This window comes from Manihot esculenta, chromosome 1, assembly GCF_001659605.2.
Source record: "Manihot esculenta cultivar AM560-2 chromosome 1, M.esculenta_v8, whole genome shotgun sequence".
NCBI lineage: Eukaryota > Viridiplantae > Streptophyta > Magnoliopsida > Malpighiales > Euphorbiaceae > Manihot > Manihot esculenta.
In genome coordinates, this window is record NC_035161.2 from 27,003,224 (window position 1) to 27,025,203 (window position 21,980).

Below are 21,980 nucleotides of genomic sequence, written 5' to 3' on the forward strand. Positions count from 1 at the left end.
CCCACGTGGACGTTTCTCATATTCTTCCAAAAACTAAAGTGAACATTTTGACAAAATGTCCTTGTTACTGAGAAGACCTAAAAAGTTGGAAAATAATACTAGGGTAAATTATTGTTGGGCCCATATTTTTTAAAAATTAATTAATTTTTATTTTAAAATTACTTAATTAAAATAAAATATATTTTTTAATAACTTAGAGATCAACAGAATAACACTTAAAATTTTTTAAATTTATTTAAATATATTTATTATCAAAAAATTAAGTCTAAAATATTTAATTATAAATATATAAATACTTTAATATAATAATTTTATAATATGATCGAAATAATAATGACTTATTAGTAATTTTATCATTGACCAAAAATAAAGTTGGCAATGGAGGATATTTCCAAAGAAACTTCTGGCTTGTATCGAAGATTTGTGCCGGCCATTACAAAAGTTTCCCTGCCCTTTTCTCCTTGGTTGCTTTCAATTTGCAAAAGGTGTGACACAAACATCTGTGTTAATTAGCCCCTTATCTTCTCCAAAAGCTTCACAACCGCTTGATTATGTGTATTGGTAAGAATTCATGTACATTGCTGACATTAAGGCAAAGCTTATATATATATGCATGAAGTTAAACCTAGTAATCTAATTTGTTGTTTTTACTCCAACGTTTACCATTTGAGTTGTTATTCTTTTGCAGCCTATATTGAATTTGAACATTTTAGTCGATGGGTTTACTATTCAGAATGCAGCTAGCCCGAAGTTTCTCTGCCATGGCGCATACGCAATTTGAAGAGTCTCTGAATTCTATGACAACAATGTTAGAGTTGTAAACAACACGTTTGATCTACGTTCATCATTATTAGCGAAGAACGAGAAAGCTAACTTTGTAAAAGATGAGAGACAGGATTTATTGATGGAATGCTCTAGCAGACAACATGGTGGAACCCCTTGATTGGATGAAGTCAAAGAAGAGAATATAGAAGAAAAACCAGGAAGAAAACACAGGAAAAATGTATTCACCTTGCATCAGAGAGTCTTCGGAAGTTTGCTTTCATGGGTGTTGTCCGACAACGTTTCTCGGCCTGTCTGAACCTCAAACTACTGTGACATCTTTAACAAGTGCTGCTGTTTCTCGGTATGACTTTGAAGTTTCCATGGCTTCCTCTATATACCCAAATTCTCAATTCACCAATCACGAGTCTCTCCCCTCATTACATGAATCATTCTCCAATTTCATCAAAGCATTTCCACAGTATTCTCTGACTGAGAAGGCTGACAAAATCCGACAACAAGAATACTACCATCTTTCGCTGTCCAAACATGTATGTCTTGATTATATTGGCCATGGACTCTTCTCCTACTTCCAGCAACAGAGTCAATATTCTCAGGCTTCTTCAAGTGCTTCAACTTCAACTTCTCCACCACTGCATTCTAGTGCTGCTTTTGGAACACCATTTTTCGATATTTCCTACAGGTCAGTGAGCTTGACCTCTCAATTACAATATGCTGCTCCAGAATCAGACCTGGAAAATAATATTCAAAAAAGAATTACGGCCTTCATGAATATATCCGAAGATGATTACAACATGGTTTTCACTGCCAATCAGTCATCTGCATTCAAACTTCTTGCAGACTCGTACCCATTCCAATCCCATAGAAATCTCCTTACGGTTTATGACTACGAGAACGAGGCGGTGAGAGTGATGATTGAAAGCTCAAAGAAGAAAGGAGCACAGGTCACCTCAGCTGAGTTCTCGTGGCCTTCACTGAGAATCCAGTCAGGAAAACTACAGAAGAAGATCGCGAGTAAGAAAAAGAATAGAGGGCTATTTGTTTTCCCACTTCAGTCAAGGATGACAGGAGCTAGTTATTCATATTTTTGGATGAGTATGGCCCAGGAAAATGGGTGGCATGTCTTGCTTGATGCAACTGCATTGGGACCTAAGGATATGGAGACTTTAGGCCTCTCCCTCTTCAAGCCTGATTTTCTTATTTGCTCCTTTTTCAAGGTTTTCGACGAGAACCCATCTGGTTTTGGGTGTCTGTTTGTGAAAAAATCAAGTATTTCTGTTTTAAAGGATTCAAATACTTCTACAAGCGTAGGTATAGTAAAGCTTGTGCCAGCAACAAGACCATCTCAGCAATCCGAAGAGTCTTCTATGGCTGATATAGAAGCTGAGTCAAAGGCAAATCTCGAGCTATCTGATGCTGATGTTTTGCCAGGCTCATCCTCAAATCCAATGCTGATCAGTCAGCAGGTAAGCAGCAAAACTTCTGAACTACACGAAATTGAAGAGATTGCTGAAAAACAGAAAGCCCCAGAGATCGAGAGAAGCATCGATAGGATCCCGGAACTCGAATATAGAGGATTGGATCACGCAGATTCACTGGGCTTGATACTAATCAGTGCGAGAGCAAGGTACTTGATAAACTGGCTGGTAAATGCATTAACGAGTCTTCAGCATCCACATTCAGAAAATGGGCAACCCCCAATCAGCATCTACGGGCCAAAGGTAAAGTTTGACAGAGGACCAGCAGTGGCATTCAATGTATTTGATTGGAAAGGAGATAAAATTGATCCTGCACTTGTACAGAAACTTGCTGATAGAAACAACATTTCTTTAAGTTATGGAGTTCTGCAAAACATTTGGCTCCGTGACAAGCATGGAGAAGAGAGGAGATGGACATTGGAGACAATAACAGGTGGAGGAGGATCAATCTTAAATGAGAAGAGAGAGAAACCCCATTCTGGTATTTCAGTTGTGACGGCTGCTCTTGGATTCTTGACAAATTTTGAGGATGTTTATAGGCTTTGGTCATTTGTTTCACGATTCTTGGACGCAGATTTTGTTGAAAAAGAGAGATGGAGATACACGGCTCTTAATCAGAAGATAATTGAAGTCTAGTTTACACTCAATTCTTTTATTATTTCATATTATTAGGGTCAATTATTTTACCTGCATTATCAACAAATAAGCTAATATTGAGATAAAAATAGGGGTAAAATTATATTTTAATATTTAAATTTTAATATAATTAATAAATTAATTTTATATTTTTAAATTTAAACACTTAAATTTCTCTATCCGTTTAAATACATACATTTATTCTTTTCATTAACAATATAAAAATATTTTTATTATTCTTTTTAAATGGATAAATTACACGTTAATCTTCAAATTTTAATATTAACATATCGATCTCTATATTTTTAAAATTAAACACTTAACTTCCTCTATAATCATTTATTAATTTTTTGCGATTAAAATTATAAAAAAAATATTTTTCTTATCCCTTATTAAATAAAAAATATTAAAAGTTATGATTTCATTTGAAAAAACATGCTATGTCCATATTAACTTTTATCCAGATTATTATATTCAACTAAATTTTACATATTAACTTTTATCCGAATTATTATATTCAACTAAATTTTAATTTTTTTTTTTAATTTTCATTTATTAAAATATTCTAGTATTTGATAATTTCAAAATTTTAAAATATATTTACAATTTCAGCCATTCTTAAGTGATACTAAATAACCTATAAATAGATTGTAGATTTTTATAAAACAATATTTTAGAAAGAAATTAACTTTCAAGCTTGAATACTTACTAACTTTAAATTAATATCTATAAAATATAGAAAAACTGTAATTTTGGATGAATTGAATATAAAGCGATTTAAAAATTCAGTTTTAAAAATATAAAAATTAATATATAAATATGCTAAAATTTAACAACTAAAGCGTAATTTACACAATATAAAATGATTTACCTACACTCACTAGGATTAAAGTGTTATCGAGAGTATTTTAAATATGTAAAATGATTATTCTACCTTTACCTATTGAATAACAAAATTATGAATGGAATGAGCTTTTATTCGAACCGATTTATCAATTATGCTAAAATTTAAGATTAAAGTGTAATTTATCTTTAAATAAATTATAAAAAATAAAATAAACACTTCATGTAAAAAAATTATAAAATTTTTCATTTTAATTAAATATGTAGTAATTTGATGAAAAATTTTAGAGAAAATTCCAAATTGCCATATTACAAGATTTTGTTTAAAATAAAATAAGTTAACATTCCAAAAATGCAGAATTCAGTAACAAATGCGAATCGGAGGCAATGAAAAGTCAAGGCATGAAGTTTTTGCCAGAGCAAATTTTTTAAAGTTTGTAATATTTATGTACTTAAAAATATAAAATAAACTACAATTTTTTAATAAAAATAATATTTATAGAATTTTAGAATGGATTTCAAAGTGGGAAGGCTTTGTGGGCAGAGTTGAGACAAACAGTCAGAAACATGGAGAGATACGACTGTGAGCTGAATGAGGTTACAAAATTGAGCCCAAGAAGTAGGCCCATTTAGGCATTCTAGCCTGGCTTGGACGCTTCAATAATGCTAAAGTCTCTATAAAGAAAAGCTCTTCAAAACAATCAACACATACTCAAAAGTTGAGTTTGCCTTAAATTTGAAAGGAGTATAATATTTTATATTAAAAAATAATTAATTGAAAACTACTCAATCCAATTTGATTTAGTTAAAACAATTCAATTAGTTGAACTACTCCAAGCTTTAAAACAATTGATCTACAATATATTTGTAATTTGCCATAGTGATAGTTATTGCTCTTCAATGGAAAGACAAATCCAGTTGAGCTGATTTCTGTATTAATAAATACAACCACCTAGATTTAGCTATAGTTAGGGAATGGAAATTTTAAATAGAAAAAATTAGGTCCCACCCATTTCTGTTTCACGGATTGGTTAAAATTAATTTAAATAATTTTTAATTTTTTTATCTGATTTAAATAATTAATTCAGATTATTTAATAATTATTTTAAATAATTCATCAAGTTAAGATACAAATTTCCCTTTAAATTTTGTGATTTTATTATCACAATCTTATTGTATATAAAAAAAACAATTGTTAAGTTAAAACCATACTTTCAATTATTATAGTTTATTAGTATTTTGAATACCTCCATCTCATTTTATGATGTAGGACCATTAGTTTTATATAATTTTTTTAATTTAATATGATTAAAATTCTAATTTAATCGATAATCGGGATTAATCCTGAATTTTAAAAGGTTAAGGTTTAGTGAGGTAAGATAGTGAATGGCTATTAGGATCCTGAATTTTAAAAGTTTAAAGGTTTCTTGAGCGAGGCAAGATAGTGGATTTAGTAAAAGTTAAGAATTGTCTCGTCTTTGGATTAGATCTGTAGTATATATATCCCTGGTCGTACTGACGCTCTATACGTTACATTCCATCAAATTGGACAGGAATATCTTATTGCAGGTGTGTCAAGCAAGTCATTAAATGGGAGCAATTGGCTAATAAATGCGGGGTTGACTAGCCTATATTTAGACTGTTAAGCACGTTATATTGACACTGTTCATCGCATGCACATTTAATACCTCGTCGTGGTATGAGATTTGAAGAGATATGTCCGTCCATTCCAGATTTTGGCAAGATTAGGGGTGTCAGTGGTCTAATCCTTGCACCTCATAAGTCGAGCTTTCTACTGCCCAGTCGAACCAGATGGAGAAGTTCATAAAGCCCTTCTGAATTCTATGTACACGTGTCACAATCTTAGTAGAACTTGTTATTTATATATTATTATATTTCCTTTCGCTTATCTGAGGATTATTTATGACGGTTAGAGGAGTGAATTTAATTTCATTGAGCCATTATGGACAATTTTTGACGCACTTTCCTTTGAGAAGTATGCCCTTATTATCATCGATTCTTGATCAGGCGCCATTAAATGAAGGTAATGATTATTTGAGGATTTTTTTAGAAATTGCCACCCGAGATCTTTTGAGGAGTTGAATTGAAATTTGAATTCTGAAGCCTATAAAAGCCTTCCTTTGGACGCTTTAAACTACTTTGGCATTTCAAACTCTTTCCTTCCTCAGCTCTCCCTTTAGAAATATCTTGCTTCAAGTACGTCTCCTTTTTTCATGGCTCCCTTATAATTTCTCCCTATAGAGAAATTGCAGTCTAACATTATCCTAAATAACCTTCGAAGAGCCATTCCTGAAGAGTTGCTCCTCACGAAATCGTATCAGATTAGGGCTCTACACTCCTTCGAGAGGATTGCTCTGTTCTCTTCTATTCCTCCTCCTAGGCTAGTCGATGCTCAATACGGAAAAAAGCTAGTCTTTTACTTGAAAAAATTTGACTATGATCTATCTTTTTCTCTTTTTTTGTCGAGGCCTTCAAGTTCTATCAGGTGTCTCCTATGATGCTGACTCCTAACTCCATTTTATTCATTTGTGCCTTTGAGGCGGTGTACTGGAGATGGGGATTCAAACCATCTGTGAACCTCTTTATGTCTCTCTTTAGGATCCTTAAGTTAAATACCAGGTTTTAAAATTTCAGTGGCCGTATAGATTTATCTATTTTTACAGGCCATAAGAATTCTATCCGTCATTGGGTCGAAAGCTTTACTGTTGTTCACTTAAGGTGAGAATAGAGTTGGGTCTTTGACACAGGTTAGGAAGATAGACTCCGAGTGTAATATTTTTCATTGCTTGTCTGAGTGGGAGAAATTGTATTTCGCTCCTCTAACCTCTCTTTCCTTGCTTGTCTGAGTGGGAGAAATTGTATTTCGCTCCTCTAACCTCTCTCCTTTATAAGTATGACGTGTTTAAATGTCTGCAAATTCCTCTAGGGGGCGATTGTTATGTCGCTGATATACATTAACTAATTTCTTTCATCTTTGGCCTTTTCTTTTCTTGACTAAAAGTTTCATCTTTATGATTCGTAGCTTTTAACATTCCAATGGGTAAGACCATAATGCCCCGGAATTTCATATTGTCCAAGGATTTTGTCAAGCAAGCTGTAGAGTAGTTCATAGCTCAAAAGACCATGGAGGTCATTCATGATGCCTTTTGTCTTAACCCTCAGCAAGAGAAAAATGCACGACCTTTGACAATCATGGGACCGTCCTCGGATACAATCACTGAGGAGGGTGTTGTGGGGACTATGGAGGAAGCAAGCGTTGGGAAAACACTTGAAAAAGGGAGAGCTCAGCAAACGACTCATGAAGGAGATAACCCTCGCAGTCCTCTCGATACCTCTGCTATCTAGGTTCTCTCATCCAACTCGAAAAGGGAGGATGAGGCTTCGGGTGGCCTGATGAGGAAGAATTCTTGGGCTGCCTCTCAAAGGTATGACCTTCTTCAACCTCAAAAAATGAAAAGGACGTAGCCGTGTAAGTCTATAGGCAGGGAGGTCTCCTTAAGCGATTGCGGAGGAAGTGCCCTTAATACAGTAAGGGGAGGTAAAGGGAGCCTGTATGCCGACATTAGTATAGAGCTACCTCAGACCCTAATTCCCCATGAGTTAGGGATCGCTTATACCCTGAACCAGGAGTCGACCCCCACTTCTATTGCAGATCTCCTTCGTAATTATGTTTTTGGTGCTTCTCCAAATCTTTCTGACCCTCGGCTTTTGGGAACCATTTTCCACTTGATAAAGCCTAGTGTTCAACCAGAGGCTGGTAGCTTGTGGCTTATTGAGGAGCTTTTTGCTATTGATTTTTATTTCATTTTCTTATCTAATGTAGTGTCTTGTGCTTCAGATTCTCAGTGCTTTGTTGAGTTAGAATAGAAAATGAAGAGTGCACAGGAGGCCGCTCAGGTTAATATTGAAAAGACTATGCAAAAGGAGGTTGCTCGTATTACTGCCTTGCTAAAAGGGAAACACAAAGCTAAGGTGAAGAGGTTAAATAAGTTACTTGATGTAACAACCTGGCAATCAGACTGCTATCGGCACTAGGGTTCAAATCGACTTAAGGTCGCTAGAGCTCGTAGTAAGTTTACTATACATCTTGTTATATTTGATATAATCCCATACATGATCACACAAATATAAAAATACATTTCCATCTCATGAATAAAAACTCGACCTATGCATGCATCATAACTGAAAACATAAAATCCATATTAGAGACTTCATCAATACTCCAGTATGGTCAACATTACATGCCTCATGTTTGGTCCGAACATAACTTATACTTAAAAACTTTTACATAAAAGATCATAAGGCAGGGATTATAAAGAAAACTTAGACAAAGCACAATTCTAATCCATAAATTAATACATGTCTATAGCTATACTATTACAACGGACTATACCAATAACTCAGCCGACCTCCTGAACTAACTCTAATCTTGCAAACCTGGGGTTAGGGGAAAAGGATAAGCTACAAGAGTCTAGTGAGCGGAAGCAGTTTAAAAAAAAAAATGATTACATGAATGTGTCACATGATAAATAATTCACATCAAGATGGACTTGTCACCATTAATCCTCTACATATTCCAATAGTGTCTGGCCTGTGACGGATACTTCTCAGGACTTCCTCTTGAATATAACATAATATATCCATAGTGTCAGGGGCATAGAATTAGCAACCCTGAACTTTCCCTTACATAGTGCCAGATGCGTAGAATAGGCTAGTATGATCTTTCCGTATCTTTCATAACATATCATAACATACTCGAGGGCTAGTGGGTCATCCAACATCCATCCACAGCAATAACAAATTATACAATGCATCATATTCGTGAATTTTAATGCAAAGCAACCTAATCATATATATATACATGGCATTTATGATGCATGAGTATGCTTAAAACATTTGCTTGTCTTTGAAATAATAATTCAGTTTAGTTCTACTCACCTCCGGCTGACGCACGCCTAACTCTAAAGTAGTTATCTCACTACAAACATCTACGGACTTCCAAGTCCGATCCTACACAAATGAACTTAAATAAGGGATCAAATATAACATTTATAACTCTAAAAATTACCCCAAGAAACCCCTATAAACATACAAGAACACACATAGGGAACAAGCTGAAAAAAGCTGGATAGGGGACTTTCGGCGACAGGTTCTGCGGCCGAACCTGGGTTCTCCAACAAGGCAGAACTTGATTCTGCCTTAAACCACAGCCACCAAAACGCTTCCAACCTATATGCAACAACCCACAAACAACTATACACACACAACACATATAAAGGACACTTAAAGCTAGCCTAATCTTCAACATGCATCAACAACACGAGAAGAAAATATTCATTAACCCTAAACCAGAAACTCAAACTCTAAAATATCTAAAAGGTCATGCATGCAACATCAGGCCATAAAAAATAACTATTGTCTCTTTTAAGAACTCCAAACAGAAGAAGAGAGTTAAGGATTTAACTTACTTCAGGTTGAAAATACCAACACAGCAATCGAAGAAGAAATTTGAAGGAAAATAAGAGATAAGTTTTGAAGATTCCAGGAGCTAAAACTTTGAAATTCAACTAAAATCTTCAAAATAAAAGTAAAAACTCATAAAAAAACGTGAAAAGGAAGAATATGAGAAGAAGAAGAGTATAAGACTTATCTATGTTCAAAATAGAGAAAAAGTTTTCTTCTTTCCTGGTAGAGTCCCTTTTATAGGTGGCTAGAGAAGGCACCTTCGGCGGCTGAATCTTAATAACTTAAAACCTTTTTTTTTTTTAAAAAAAAAACACGTTTAAAATACTTCAAATTGATTTTATTAAATTATAAATCTTATTTTTTAATTTTAATTTAAAAAATAAAATTTATTTATTTTGAATCAAAATGAAAGCTCAGCTCATATTATTAATATCAAAGGATAATGCGTCGTACAAGAATAAAGGAGGGCATACCCCCTAATCAAAATCAGACATAGAACCAGCCGCCCTTGCAACTGTATGAGCAACTTGATTCGCTGATCTCCTAACAAAAGCAAATGAAACATACTACAGCTCATGAAGAAGATCCTTACAATCATTAATCATCAACTCAAAATATGAAGAATCAGAGTGTGAAGAATCAGAGTGTGAAGAATTCAAAGCGTTAACAATCAGCTCACAATCCGTCTCCACACAAACTGGAAAATAATTGTTAGACTTCAACCAGCTCAATGCCTCCCTAAAACATAACACTTCACCCAATAGAGGATCCATTAAACCAGGCACGACCATAAGTTGACCTTCACAACAGTACCCCAATGAATTTCGGACCACCATTCCCAACCTATATGAACCATTAGCCTGTATTGAAATGTCTATATTGCATTTATACTATCCAAGGGGAGGAGGTTGCCAAACTGCTGCAGCTAGTGGTTTAGTACCAGAATCTGTAACTCTAAAATGTAACCGAGCCAGCTGCCATTCTTCCAACACTGCTCTAGCCCTATTAACCACGTAAATAGGCTGCTGAAAAATCTGATTCCATACAACATCATTACGGTGTGTCCACAAGCTCCATATCAACATAAAAACCTCTTCACGTTGAGACACAGACAATGAAGTAAGAACATAAGACAACATAGTGTTGAGAGAAGAAAAAGATATCCAACCTAAATTTGACAGCAACCAACAAGATCTTGCAAAAGAGCAACAATAGAGAACATGAAAGTTTGTTTCCATACCAACACCACAAACGGGGCAACACTCATCAATATCCATATGACAAACTCGAAGATTATGTTTACAAGGCAAAGCATTTCGTAAAATACGCCAAATGAGAAGCTTTACCTTAGCTGGAATAGCAACTTTCCATATGAGATGCCATGGAAAACTATGGTTAGATACATCAGCAAGATTATCCTCCATTGCCACCCGATAGCCTTCCTTCACAACATACTCACCCTTTCGATTTAAAGCCCAGCACCAATCATCATCGCATTCCCTAAGAGATAAAGGAATACGCAAAATGTTGTCAGAATCATGCTGCTGAAAATGAGTCCAAATTAACTTGGCATTCCACGTCCTATTCAAAATCAAATCGGAAACCCTAACAAAAGTTATGTTCTTAGCAACCTCAGTCCGAATATAAAGATCACCTGCTTCTAAAATCCAAGAATTAGTCCAAATGTGAGTGGAACGCCCATCCCCAATCTGTCGCCTGCAGCCATAAGTTAAAATAGAGCGAGAAGCACAAATACTTCTCCAAATCTTACTCGGACCATTACCCACAGGAGCTTGGAAAAAATCAAAATGGGGAAAATACTTCGCCTTTAAAACTTTAGAAGCCAAAGTATTAGGATACTTCAAAAGCCTCCAACCCTGCTTAGCCACTAAAGCAAGGTTAAACTGTCATAATTCCTGATATCCTAAACCACTAGCTACCTTTAGAACTGCAAACTGTTTCCGTCGAAACCACCTTATACCACCACCAGTGTCTTTCTCATTTCCCCAAAAGAAACCATTCATTATAGTCTCAATATCTTTATAAGTATCCACCGGTAACAAAAACAATGACATAATATAATTGGGAACTGACTGTGCAACAGTACGCAAAAGAATATCTTTCCCAGCCTTAGAAAGAAATTTTGTCTTCCATCCTTGGATACGCTTCGCCACTTTGTCAACCACATAATTAAAAATTAATTTCTTATCTATGCCAATGACCGAAGGCACGCCAAGATAATTACCGTGATTATCCACCTCCTGCACTCCCAAACATTGACAAATACTTGCACGAAGCCCATAATCCGCATTAGGAGTAAACATCACTGCCGACTTATGATAATTTATCCTCTACCTAGATACTGGTTCATAAAGAGTCAAGCAATACTTCAACTAATGTGCTTCCTCATCTGAAGCTCTAATAAAGAAGAGGGAGTCATCTGCGAAAAATAAATGAGAAATCGGAATGGCTCTTTTTGTAACAGTAGCACCATGCAATCGACCCTGAGCCTGGAATTTAGACAAAATCGTCGATAATCCTTTAGCACAAATACTAAAAAAGTAAGGAGAGAGAGGATCACCTTGACGCAAACCTCTTCCCGGAATTAACGAGGTCATAGTCCTCACCACCTCTTACAAAAAAATAAGAAACGGAAGTAATAATTTTCATGATGTGAGAGACCCAGGACTCATCAAAACCCAACTTTAACATAATAAGCTTCAAATAATTCCATTCTATACGATCATAAGCCTTGCTCATATCAGTCTTTAATTCCAACACCCCCCGCTTGCCTTGTTTCTTTTGCTTTAAAGAATGGAAAAGCTCATATGCCACAATAATATTATTAGTGATGAGACGATGCGGAATAAAAGCGCTATGGGCTTCAGAGATGACTTGTGAAAGAACAAGCTTCAATTTGTTAGCCATAGCCTTGCACACAATACGATCAACCACATTACTAAGAGAAATCGGTCTCAAATCAGCTACCTTTCAGGAACAGACTTTTTAGGGATCAAAATGATATTAGTTCTATTACAACCAGGCATCAAACCATCCCCATTCAAACAATTATGACAAGCAGTAGTGACATTAGACCCAACTATATCCCAATATTTTTGAAAAAATCCTGGGTTCAAACCATCAGGTCTAGGAGATTTATCTGGATGCATTGAGAACAGGGCCACCCGAACCTCCTTAGCTGAAAACAGAGCAATTAACATTTGATTCTGCTGATCAGTAACCTTCTGCTGTACATGTGAAAGAATTGGCCCCATATCACTAGGAGTAGACGCAAACAGATTCTTATAAAACTCAACAATTACAAACTGCAAACCAGAATCCCAATCCACCCAAACTCCCTCATTGTTTCGTAATCTAGTAATAAAATTCATTCTATTTCGATTAGACGCAGAAGCATGAAAGAACTTTGTATTAGCATCACTGATAAGCGGTTGTCGAAGCCGTCAAAAATAACCTATTATCAATCAACAAATAAATTTGCAGATAGTGGCAATAGGGTCGAACCACAGGGAATTGACACCAAGTATCTTCCTAATAATGACTAAGGCAAGTAATAACAAATAAGTAAAAGAGGGGGTTTGTTTTGATGAGTTTAAAAACTAAAAGCAAAAGAGAACAATAATTTAAATAAGTGAGAATATCAATGGGAAAGTGATTCTAGCTGAAGTGTGAGTCTAATTCAGTTTGTTCAGAATTGATCATTGATTATTAAAGACTCCTATTTGATTTCAATAAATCCGTTTTGGTTGTGGAAGACGCTTCTCACAATCCAAATTCCTCCTTAGTTCTAGTTTGATTAGGAAACGTTCGCTAATCAAACACTGATCAACAAGTTGCCAAGGAACGTCCTTGGGGCATTTAGCATCGAACAACCGTTGATCGCATTAAGACTTAGAGAAACCCAATTCTATCCTTGCCAACCGCGTGGTCAAGGCTAGGTTATGCAACTGATTATATTTATGTTCAAACAATTTAAGCAATTACGGACCTAAATCATTCAAACAATTTATCACTTAAGCAATTTAAAAGCAATGGGCCCTTATTGATTCTAAAAGCAAAGCAATAATTATGGAAACGATCAGATTGCATAAATATTGAAATAAACAAGAGTTCAACAATGGAGTATTAAACCTCCCAATTCATCACAAATCTGAATATTCTCAACTTCAACTAGAAAATAATGAATTTAGCCACTCATGGTGACTAAAATACAAAAATAAAGAAGAAAAGAAAGAAGGAAAGTTTCTGCTGTGTTGCTGGAGAATTCCCGAGGATGGCAGATGCCGAAAGAGATGATGCCATGCTGGTTTGGATGTTGCCCTTATATAGCTGGAGAATCCCAATTCCAATTTGATTAGGGTTTTGGAATCTCAATTTGATTTGGTCTTCTTTGTAGTCTTTGATTCCTCTTTGGATTTTGTATTTGATTGAGAATGGAACTCTCTAAGTGAAGGGCGTGGCTCTTGGGACTGATCTTGTGGTGTTTGAAGTGGACTTGGACTTCTTTCCTTTGAATTTGGATTTTCTGCTCTTTTCCCGCCTCTGCTGTATTTTCTGCTATCAAAGTGATTTGGGCAGATTCTGCGAGTGAATTGGGCAAATCACTTGCTCAATTTGCCCCAATCGCTTTCTGGGGTTCAGTCCAGTTTCTGTCTTTGTCTCTGCGAGTGATTTGGCCAGTTTCTGCGAGTGATTTGGGCAAATCACTTTGACCCAATCACTTTTCCAGCTTTTTCTTCACTTTTTCTCTAACTTTCCAATTTCTTCCTTTTCTGTAAAAACATATAAAAAACACAAATTAAGCTAGAAAAATGTGTAAATAAACAGTAAGAAATATAATTAAAATGTGGCTAAATTATGCTTGATCAATCACCTTCCCCTAACCAATGTTGTTTCGCCCTTTGCTTCTAATACAATTCATTCTGAAGAAGCATTTTATGATATTGATCCTCTAATCGATGTAAGTGAGCAAAGTCAAAACTAACCTGCCGTCGAAACCAAGATAATCTCTTCTTAATCGATTGAAGATGTTCTTGAAACTCCTGATGACGATTACTAGCCCGCTGACCAAGATATTTTACACAAGAATCAATTCTGGATGGCAAAGATGACATATTAAAATTTCACCCCTCATACACAATCCGTCAACACTCAGACTCCAGGGACCATGAGTTTTCAAAACGAAACCGTTTACGCACAAATTTATGAAGCTGCACCCCTAGCGACAAGAACAACGGCAAGTGATCTGAGGGCGGATTATCCAACACAAAGAGTCTGACCATATTAAAAATAGATTGCCAATGAGAAGTTGACACTGCCCGATCCAACCTCTTTTGAACAAACTCCAACTCTCTTCTGTTTTTCCAAGTAAAGCGGCTACCAAGGAAGCCAAGATCAGGTAAACTGCAATCATCAAGAGCTTCACGGAACCCCTCAAGTAACCAACGTGGATGAAAAATAAAAATATCAAGTCATGAAAAATAATTTTTTTAAGAGAAAGTCATTTTTTTTAAAATAATTTATTTTTTTCTTTAATTATAAAAATATTTTTTTTAAATAAATATTTTTAATGTTTCAAATACTTAAAAAGTATAAAAATATTTTCTTAAGAAATATATTTTTTTTAAACAAACTCAATCTAATACTAACTATACTCATCAAATTAAAATGGACTTCAATTATTAATATTATAATTGAATATTTACTACTAGCATGGTTGCTTCTAGATATTGTCAAACTATACGTGTTTGTAAGAGTAAAATATAAGTATTTGCTGTTAAAAATCACCGGAAAAACTATCATGCTCACTGAATATATATATATATACAAACAGAAATGTACTAATCATCTCACATGTTTTTCTGTAATTGAGTTACGACGTATAGTTCACAATCCAATTTGTCAGTCTGGTGCTGACGGAAGTACTTGCATTTATGGGTGCATTATTATAATTTGTGCTAATGGAAATATGCGATATTAAGTTGATATGTATATTTTTATATTTATTTTTTAAGTAAATTATTTTAATTTTTAAATAAAATTTTTTTATGAAAAGAAAATCAAGGGTTTCAGTAGTTTTCTCATTTCTCTAAATATAATGCAGAATTAAATCATTTAACATGATATAATAATTATCATTATTTTATTAACATAATAAATATGTAGAATAAGTCTAATTTCAATTTAATTTAAAAAGCTAAACTCAAATTATTTTATTTTAATTTGACAATTATAATTTATTATAATTATTTAGTGTAAAAATATATTATTTTTAAAAAACTTTTAATAACATAAAATATGTAATATTATATAATAATAAATATAAAAAAGTAATAAATTTAAATAACTCTAAATTAAATTATTCAAAAACTCAATACTTCTGAGGCTAATAATAATAATAACAATAATAAATATTCTTGACTTTGGAGTTGGCAAGGAAGGGATCATGTGAAGGGGTAGGTAACAACAAACCTAAAAAATAGACAAATATCTTATGCATTACTTTATATTGTTAGAATATATATATATATATATATTTTTATTAATTTTCAGAAAAAAAAATTAATTTAGAGGTTGATTCTAATCCTGATTTACCCTAATACACTCAAGTTAAAATTCAAAAAGATGAAGAATTCCGGATACGGTTAACTAATATTTTAAAATTATAAAATAGATCATTTTCAGTTAGGAGTGAGTAGTATTCGGTTCAAATCGAAAAAATCGATTGAATTGAATTAATTTAAAAATTCGATTTGATTTTTTATCCATTTCGATTCGATTTAATTTTTAATTTCAAAAATTTCAATTCAGTTCGGTTTTCATTATAAAAAAATTAAAAAAAAAAAACGAATCGATTAGTGATAATAGTATATTATTTTTAATAATATATAGAGATTAGATCATATTAAAATTAAAATATTTTAATTAAATTTTAAAATATTAAAAATAAAGTATAAAAAATAAAAAAATTATTCTAACTGATTAAATCAAATTCAACTGAATTAGATTAATTTAATTGAATTTAATTTTTAATTAAAATTAATTTAATTTAATTTTTATAAATATTAAAATTTTAATTTTAATTTATTCAATTCAATCTAATTTTAAATTAAATGAAGCGAATCTTCTTCCTATTTTCAGCTGTGTTGATGCGACATTTACTGGAAATAATTTGTCAACTTTTCAAAGCTAACTTAAACATTCATTCAGTTTTATAATTTTTTGCTAAAACAAGCATTATGAAGATAGTGGACTTTCTCCAATTTTTAGGTAACCCAGTTTCCTTAGGATACCATTAATTAATTTTTAAAAAAATACAATTTAATTTCTATACAATTTATTAATTAATTTCTTAATTTTAAATAATATTATATTAAAAACTCTATAATAATTATTATAAAATTATATTTTTATTTATTATATAACTGCACAATATATCAATAGAAATTTTGCATGTTGAGATCACAAATTATATCTATTAATACATATGTAAATAAAATTATTTTTCAACTTAATTTGAGAAGAAAAAAATAAGAGAAAATAAGTTGAACATAGTTATATTTATCACAAAAGAAGAAAGAGAAAAAAAAAATAAATTGATAATTTGTAAATATAAATGTTTGAATAATTAATTTTAATTAAAAGTTTGTGTTTAGTTAAAATAAAAAAAAGGACTTAGACTCTATTTATTTTGTAAAAAATATTTTAAAAAAATAATTTTTACATCTTATAATTTTTAAACACTCAGAAAAATTAATTAATAAAAATTATTTTTATAATTAAATAAATAAAATTAAGTTATTTAAAAAAAAATTTTTTATCCAAAAAAATGACTTCCATTTATAAAAAATGAGGTCATTAAAAAAATTATTGTAAAAAATAATTTATATTTAAAAATAAAAAATATTTTTTTATGAAAAGTAACTTATTCTCTATTTTTAATTGTAATATAAAAAATAAATGATATTAATAAATTTATGTATAATAGTGTAAATAAAATGGCTAAAGTTAGGAAAATAATTTTCTCTTTAAAAATAATTTAATTATTTTTAATAAATAAATATTTTTATTAAGTAATTTTTTAATATTTTAAAAATTATAAAAATATAAAAAATATTTTCAATTAAAATATTTTTTAATAAATAAATGGAGATTTAATAACACTTCTAAATATAAATTTATTAGTAATATTTTTTATTTTTTAAATTAAAATTAAATATTTAAAAATAAATCATTTTGTTAAAAGATTGTATAAAAAATATTTTTATAATAAATATATTTTAAATATAAATTATTTTCTATAAAGAAAAAATATTATATTTCTTTATATTTCTTCCATCGTGAATCTATAATACAACATATAAAGTTTAAAAAAAAATCTATATAACATATTAATTATTTTTATATTTGTATCTTTAATTTCTGATTAAAAAAAAAAAGTAAATTCTTTTCATTAAACTGATGCCGTATTGAATTCCACTAATTAAAGAAAACTCATTTTCAATCACTTGTAGAAATATTGTGATTATTATTATTTAAATAAAATAATAATTACGTAGACGCAAAGGCATATGACTTGTCAAAAGTAAAACAATTCAGTAGACTCGAGAATCCAAAATCACGAGAGTTGATTCGTCACTCAAGAAAATTATGCACTATCAAATTCAAATGTATCAATCTTATATTAATGTATTAATTATTTTATAATTTTTAATTATATGTGTAAATTATATATTAGAAATATAATATATTTTTATATATTAATTATATTTAAAATTTTTAAACCAAATTATGTAATTAATAATTATCTACAAAATAATATAATATTCTGATTGAGAGTGCGGCTTTATATCAAATTTGTAAAATTATATAAAATAACTGTATATAATATTTCTTCGCCGCTTTCCGCTCATGGACGGTCGATCCAGATGGCATATCATCGCCGTAGAGTGCTGCTCAGTATCTCCACTCATGGCTCAGACGTTTTTTAAGTGTTGATATTCACTTGTTGTCTATTGGGTTCTATGATGGCTTGGGGTTGTCCTTTATATTCTGTGGTTGTCTGTACTTTGTCAGTTCTCTCTATCAGTCAATGGGTAACCATGCGAGCCTCTGTCACCAGCTTCATCTCAGGCAGCAGCTGTGGCTGGTGCAACAGGTCGTCTCCTCTTCCCAGCAGGCTAGGATTGGCCCACATGTGGGCCTTGTACTCTGCGCTCTGTTGTTTACGGGTTTAGTAGTCTTTATCTTTTAGCCTTACTTCGAGCTAAGGGTGTGCACTTTCCACGGTTCTTTATAGAAACCGGAATTAAAATCGTTAGTCGATTTCTTTAATTGTTTAGAATTAGATTTTTTTTTTGAAGTATTAAAATTAGAATTAAAATTTAATATAATTCCATCTATTTTTATTTTAATTTAATTTTAATATCGATTCTTATTTTATTTTTATTTTATGTACCATTATTGTTATCGATTCTTATAATAAAATTTAAATTTTATTAAATTAATTAAATATTTTTAATATTATATTAATATTATTTATATTAAATTAACAAATTTTATATTTTAATTTTAAAATAATATTAAATTTCTACGATATTAAATAGTCTTTATTTGGGATGATAATTTTTTAGAGAATTTAAATAAATTATTTTTTTCAATTTTTATATTTGACAAAATTAAAAATGTAAAAAATTAAATTTTTTCAATTTTTTATAAAAATTGATTTTAAATTAAAAATATATCTATCAAAATTATCAAAATTTTATATAATTTCACTTAAATTTATGTCAAAATTACTTAATTAGCCCTTTATAACTCCATTTTTTTTCTTTCCTTTTATCCTTTTTTTTTGTTTATTTTTAACTTTATTTGTGTTTTCTTAATTAATAACTGCTTTTAAAATTTAGTTTAATATTAAATATTAATATTTAATACATTTATAATTGATATTAAAAAATTAATTTTTTTATTTTTTTATTTTTTAAAAAATAGTATCCATCTTAATTTATATTTTTAATGATAAAAATTTATTTATTTATTTATTTTTGAAGTCATGATAAAAATTTATTTAAAATTTAAATTTTAAATATTTTGAAAATATTAATTATTGTGTTCAAAAAATATTTTTAATGTAACGAAAGTGATTTTCATTTATAGCATAAATATTTATGCTTAGTTTAGAAATAATAAAAATAATGAATAAAATAAATAAATTTAAATTTATTATTAATTTATTTAAAATAAATTAATTTAATAGAATTTTATTATTTTAAATTTTATTTCAAAAAAAAAATATTTTATGAATTGAAATGAATTCAATTTTTTAATCGTAAAAAATCATTATAAACAAGAGATAGTATTTCCATTTAAAATATATTAAAATATTAATTCTTTTTTTGTTTCGCGAAAAATACCTTTTAATTTTATAATATTTGGAACACTCAAAAAATTTAGCCAGTTAAAAATATTTTTCTACTCAATAAAAATTTTAAGCCATTTTTTATGGTGTTTTATTAAAACATTTTTATATAAATTTATTAATATATTTTATTTTTTAAATTAAAATTAAATAATAAAAAAATAAATTATTTTATCAAAAAATATTTTCTAAAAAAAATATTTTAATTCCATGAAAAATATATTTTTTAATGAGTAATTTATTTTTTATTGTGTAATTTTAATTTAAAAAATAAAATATATTAATAAATTTATATATATGTATTAATAAAATTCTAATACAGATTTTTTTAAATAAAAAAGCCATTTTACTTAAAATAATTTATTTTTTCATTTAATTAGAAAAATATTTTAAATATTCTAAATATAAAAAATATAAAAAATATTTTTTAAGAAATTATTTTTTGTGAAACAAATAGAAACCACATTATAAATATAATATATTTTTACTATTACAACTTTCAAACTCTTAAACGAAGAAAAAAATAAAATTCTCCATAAAATTTTTAAAAACTTTATTTTATTTTTTTAAAAAAATTTAATTAAATGAGATTTTATCATTTTGTATATATTACAAATTTATTTAATTTTTCTATAGCAAAATTATATAATTTTGTATAAAATTATGTATATATTATTGAAAAACGTAGTTATAATTACTTTAATTTAATTTATTTTTAATTTTATTAAGTTATATTTTATTAGTTAAATAGAACAAATTATAATTAACTAAATAAAATAATAAGAGATATTTAATAATTAAATAATATTACAACTAAATGTATTTAATTTTATTAAAATTATATAATATATAAAATATATTATTTAAATTATATATTAAAATTATAATATCATTATAAATTATTTTAAAAATACATGTATAAAATCGATATTTTAATATGATTTCAAATTTTCATAAATAATTAAAATTAAAACTAAATAATTAAATAAATTTAATTTAATACAATTCAGTTTTTCCACCATTGATTTTTTTAATTTTAATTCAATTTAATACCATTTTTTATTTGGTTCAGAAGACTTGATAATGTTAGAAGATCATTTAGGTTGACAAATGGGCGCGTTAAGCTCTCCTCTTCAACCGGTGGCGGAGCAAGGGGATAGGGCAGCCTTGATTTCCTAAACATTTTGAAAAATATTTAAATCGATATTTATTTTTATTTTATCAATTAATTAATTGATAGAACTTTTTTTTTATTATTAGCTTTCGTTTATTTTATAGAAATTTTCTTTAATTTTTTAATGTTCAAGAATATTTTTTAATTAAAAAATTAAATTACTTTAATAAAAATAACCTTTTTTAAAAGAATAAGTCATTCTCTATATTTTAAAAATCTTATTAATTTTTAAATTTTATTAGTACTTATATATATATATATATATATATATATATATATTCGTTAATATATTTTATTTTATAAATTAAAATTAAATAATAAAAGATATATTATTTATTAAAAAATATTTTTTATGGAAAATAGAATATATATTTTAAATATAAATTATTTTTATAAAAAATATTTTAATAAAAAAATATTAAAATAAAATATATTAAATAATTTATATGTAAAGGTGTCAAGGTGTCAATAAGATTTTCAAAATATTAAAAATAAAATTTTATTTGAAAAAAAGTAAATTATTTATTTAAGATGATTTAATTTTTTTTAATTATAAAAATATTTTTTATTAATTAATTTTTTTGAACGTTTTAAATGCTACAGATTGTGAAAAATTGTTTAAGAACAATATATTTTTTAAACAAATGGAACTTTTTTCTTAATTTTTTAAATTCAATTAGATTGAAAATTATATTATTTTTATTTTGCTTTTTAAAGAAAGTAAAGTATATATGGAAGTGGTAGTAAAATAATTAATTATAGATACTCTTCATTAAAAATCTCTGTAAATGAGAATGTATATATATCTATATATGAAATTGAGTAGTTTATTCTTCAATATTTACGATGTCGTTTTTAAAAATAAATCTCATTAATATTAAACTATTGTTATTTTTGTATTATTTAGAAAATAAAAAAATAATATTTATATTTATTACTCCATTTGTCTTCTAATTTTTATTTATTTATTTTTTAATTATTTTAAAATTATTATTTATTTTTTAAATTATAATAATATATAAATTAATTATTATAATTTTATTTAATTTTATTACTGTGTTATTCCAGTGTAACAAAGAAAATGTATAATAATTTTAAGATAATAAATAAAAATTATTACACAGTGGGAGTACTAGAG

At 29.1% G+C, this 21,980-nt stretch overlaps 2 protein-coding genes across 2 annotated transcripts; one reads left to right on the forward strand and one right to left on the reverse strand.

Moving 5' to 3' along the window:
- The first annotated feature begins 420 nt into the window (after positions 1-420).
- On the forward strand, positions 421-3,001 carry LOC110617769 (molybdenum cofactor sulfurase 3). Its single transcript, XM_043955953.1, has 2 exons — positions 421-561; positions 689-3,001. The coding sequence occupies exon 2, from the start codon at positions 1,002-1,004 to the stop codon at positions 2,895-2,897; it is 1,896 nt and encodes a 631-aa protein (XP_043811888.1). The 5' UTR covers positions 421-561; positions 689-1,001; the 3' UTR covers positions 2,898-3,001.
- Positions 3,002-9,793: 6,792 nt separating this feature from the next.
- Positions 9,794-11,551, reverse strand: LOC110609374. Its single transcript, XM_021748915.1, has 3 exons — positions 11,168-11,551; positions 10,145-11,104; positions 9,794-10,087 (listed from the first exon to the last, which is right to left on the reverse strand). The coding sequence occupies exons 1-3, from the start codon at positions 11,549-11,551 to the stop codon at positions 9,794-9,796; spliced, it is 1,638 nt and encodes a 545-aa protein (XP_021604607.1).
- Positions 11,552-21,980: the final 10,429 nt, after the last annotated feature.

Coding starts and splice junctions, on each gene's coding strand:
- LOC110609374 (XM_021748915.1), bottom strand. CDS start 11,551: ATGTTTACTCCTAATGCGGATTATGGGCTTCGTGCAAGTATTTGTCAA. Junction 11,105..11,167: donor AACAGTTTGCAGTTCTAAAG/GTAGCTAGTGGT, acceptor GTGGCTAAGCAG/GGTTGGAGGCTTTTGAAGTA. Junction 10,088..10,144: donor CTAAACCACTAGCTGCAGCA/GTTTGGCAACCT, acceptor ATTTCAATACAG/GCTAATGGTTCATATAGGTT.
- LOC110617769 (XM_043955953.1), top strand. CDS start 1,002: ATGTATTCACCTTGCATCAGAGAGTCTTCGGAAGTTTGCTTTCATGGG.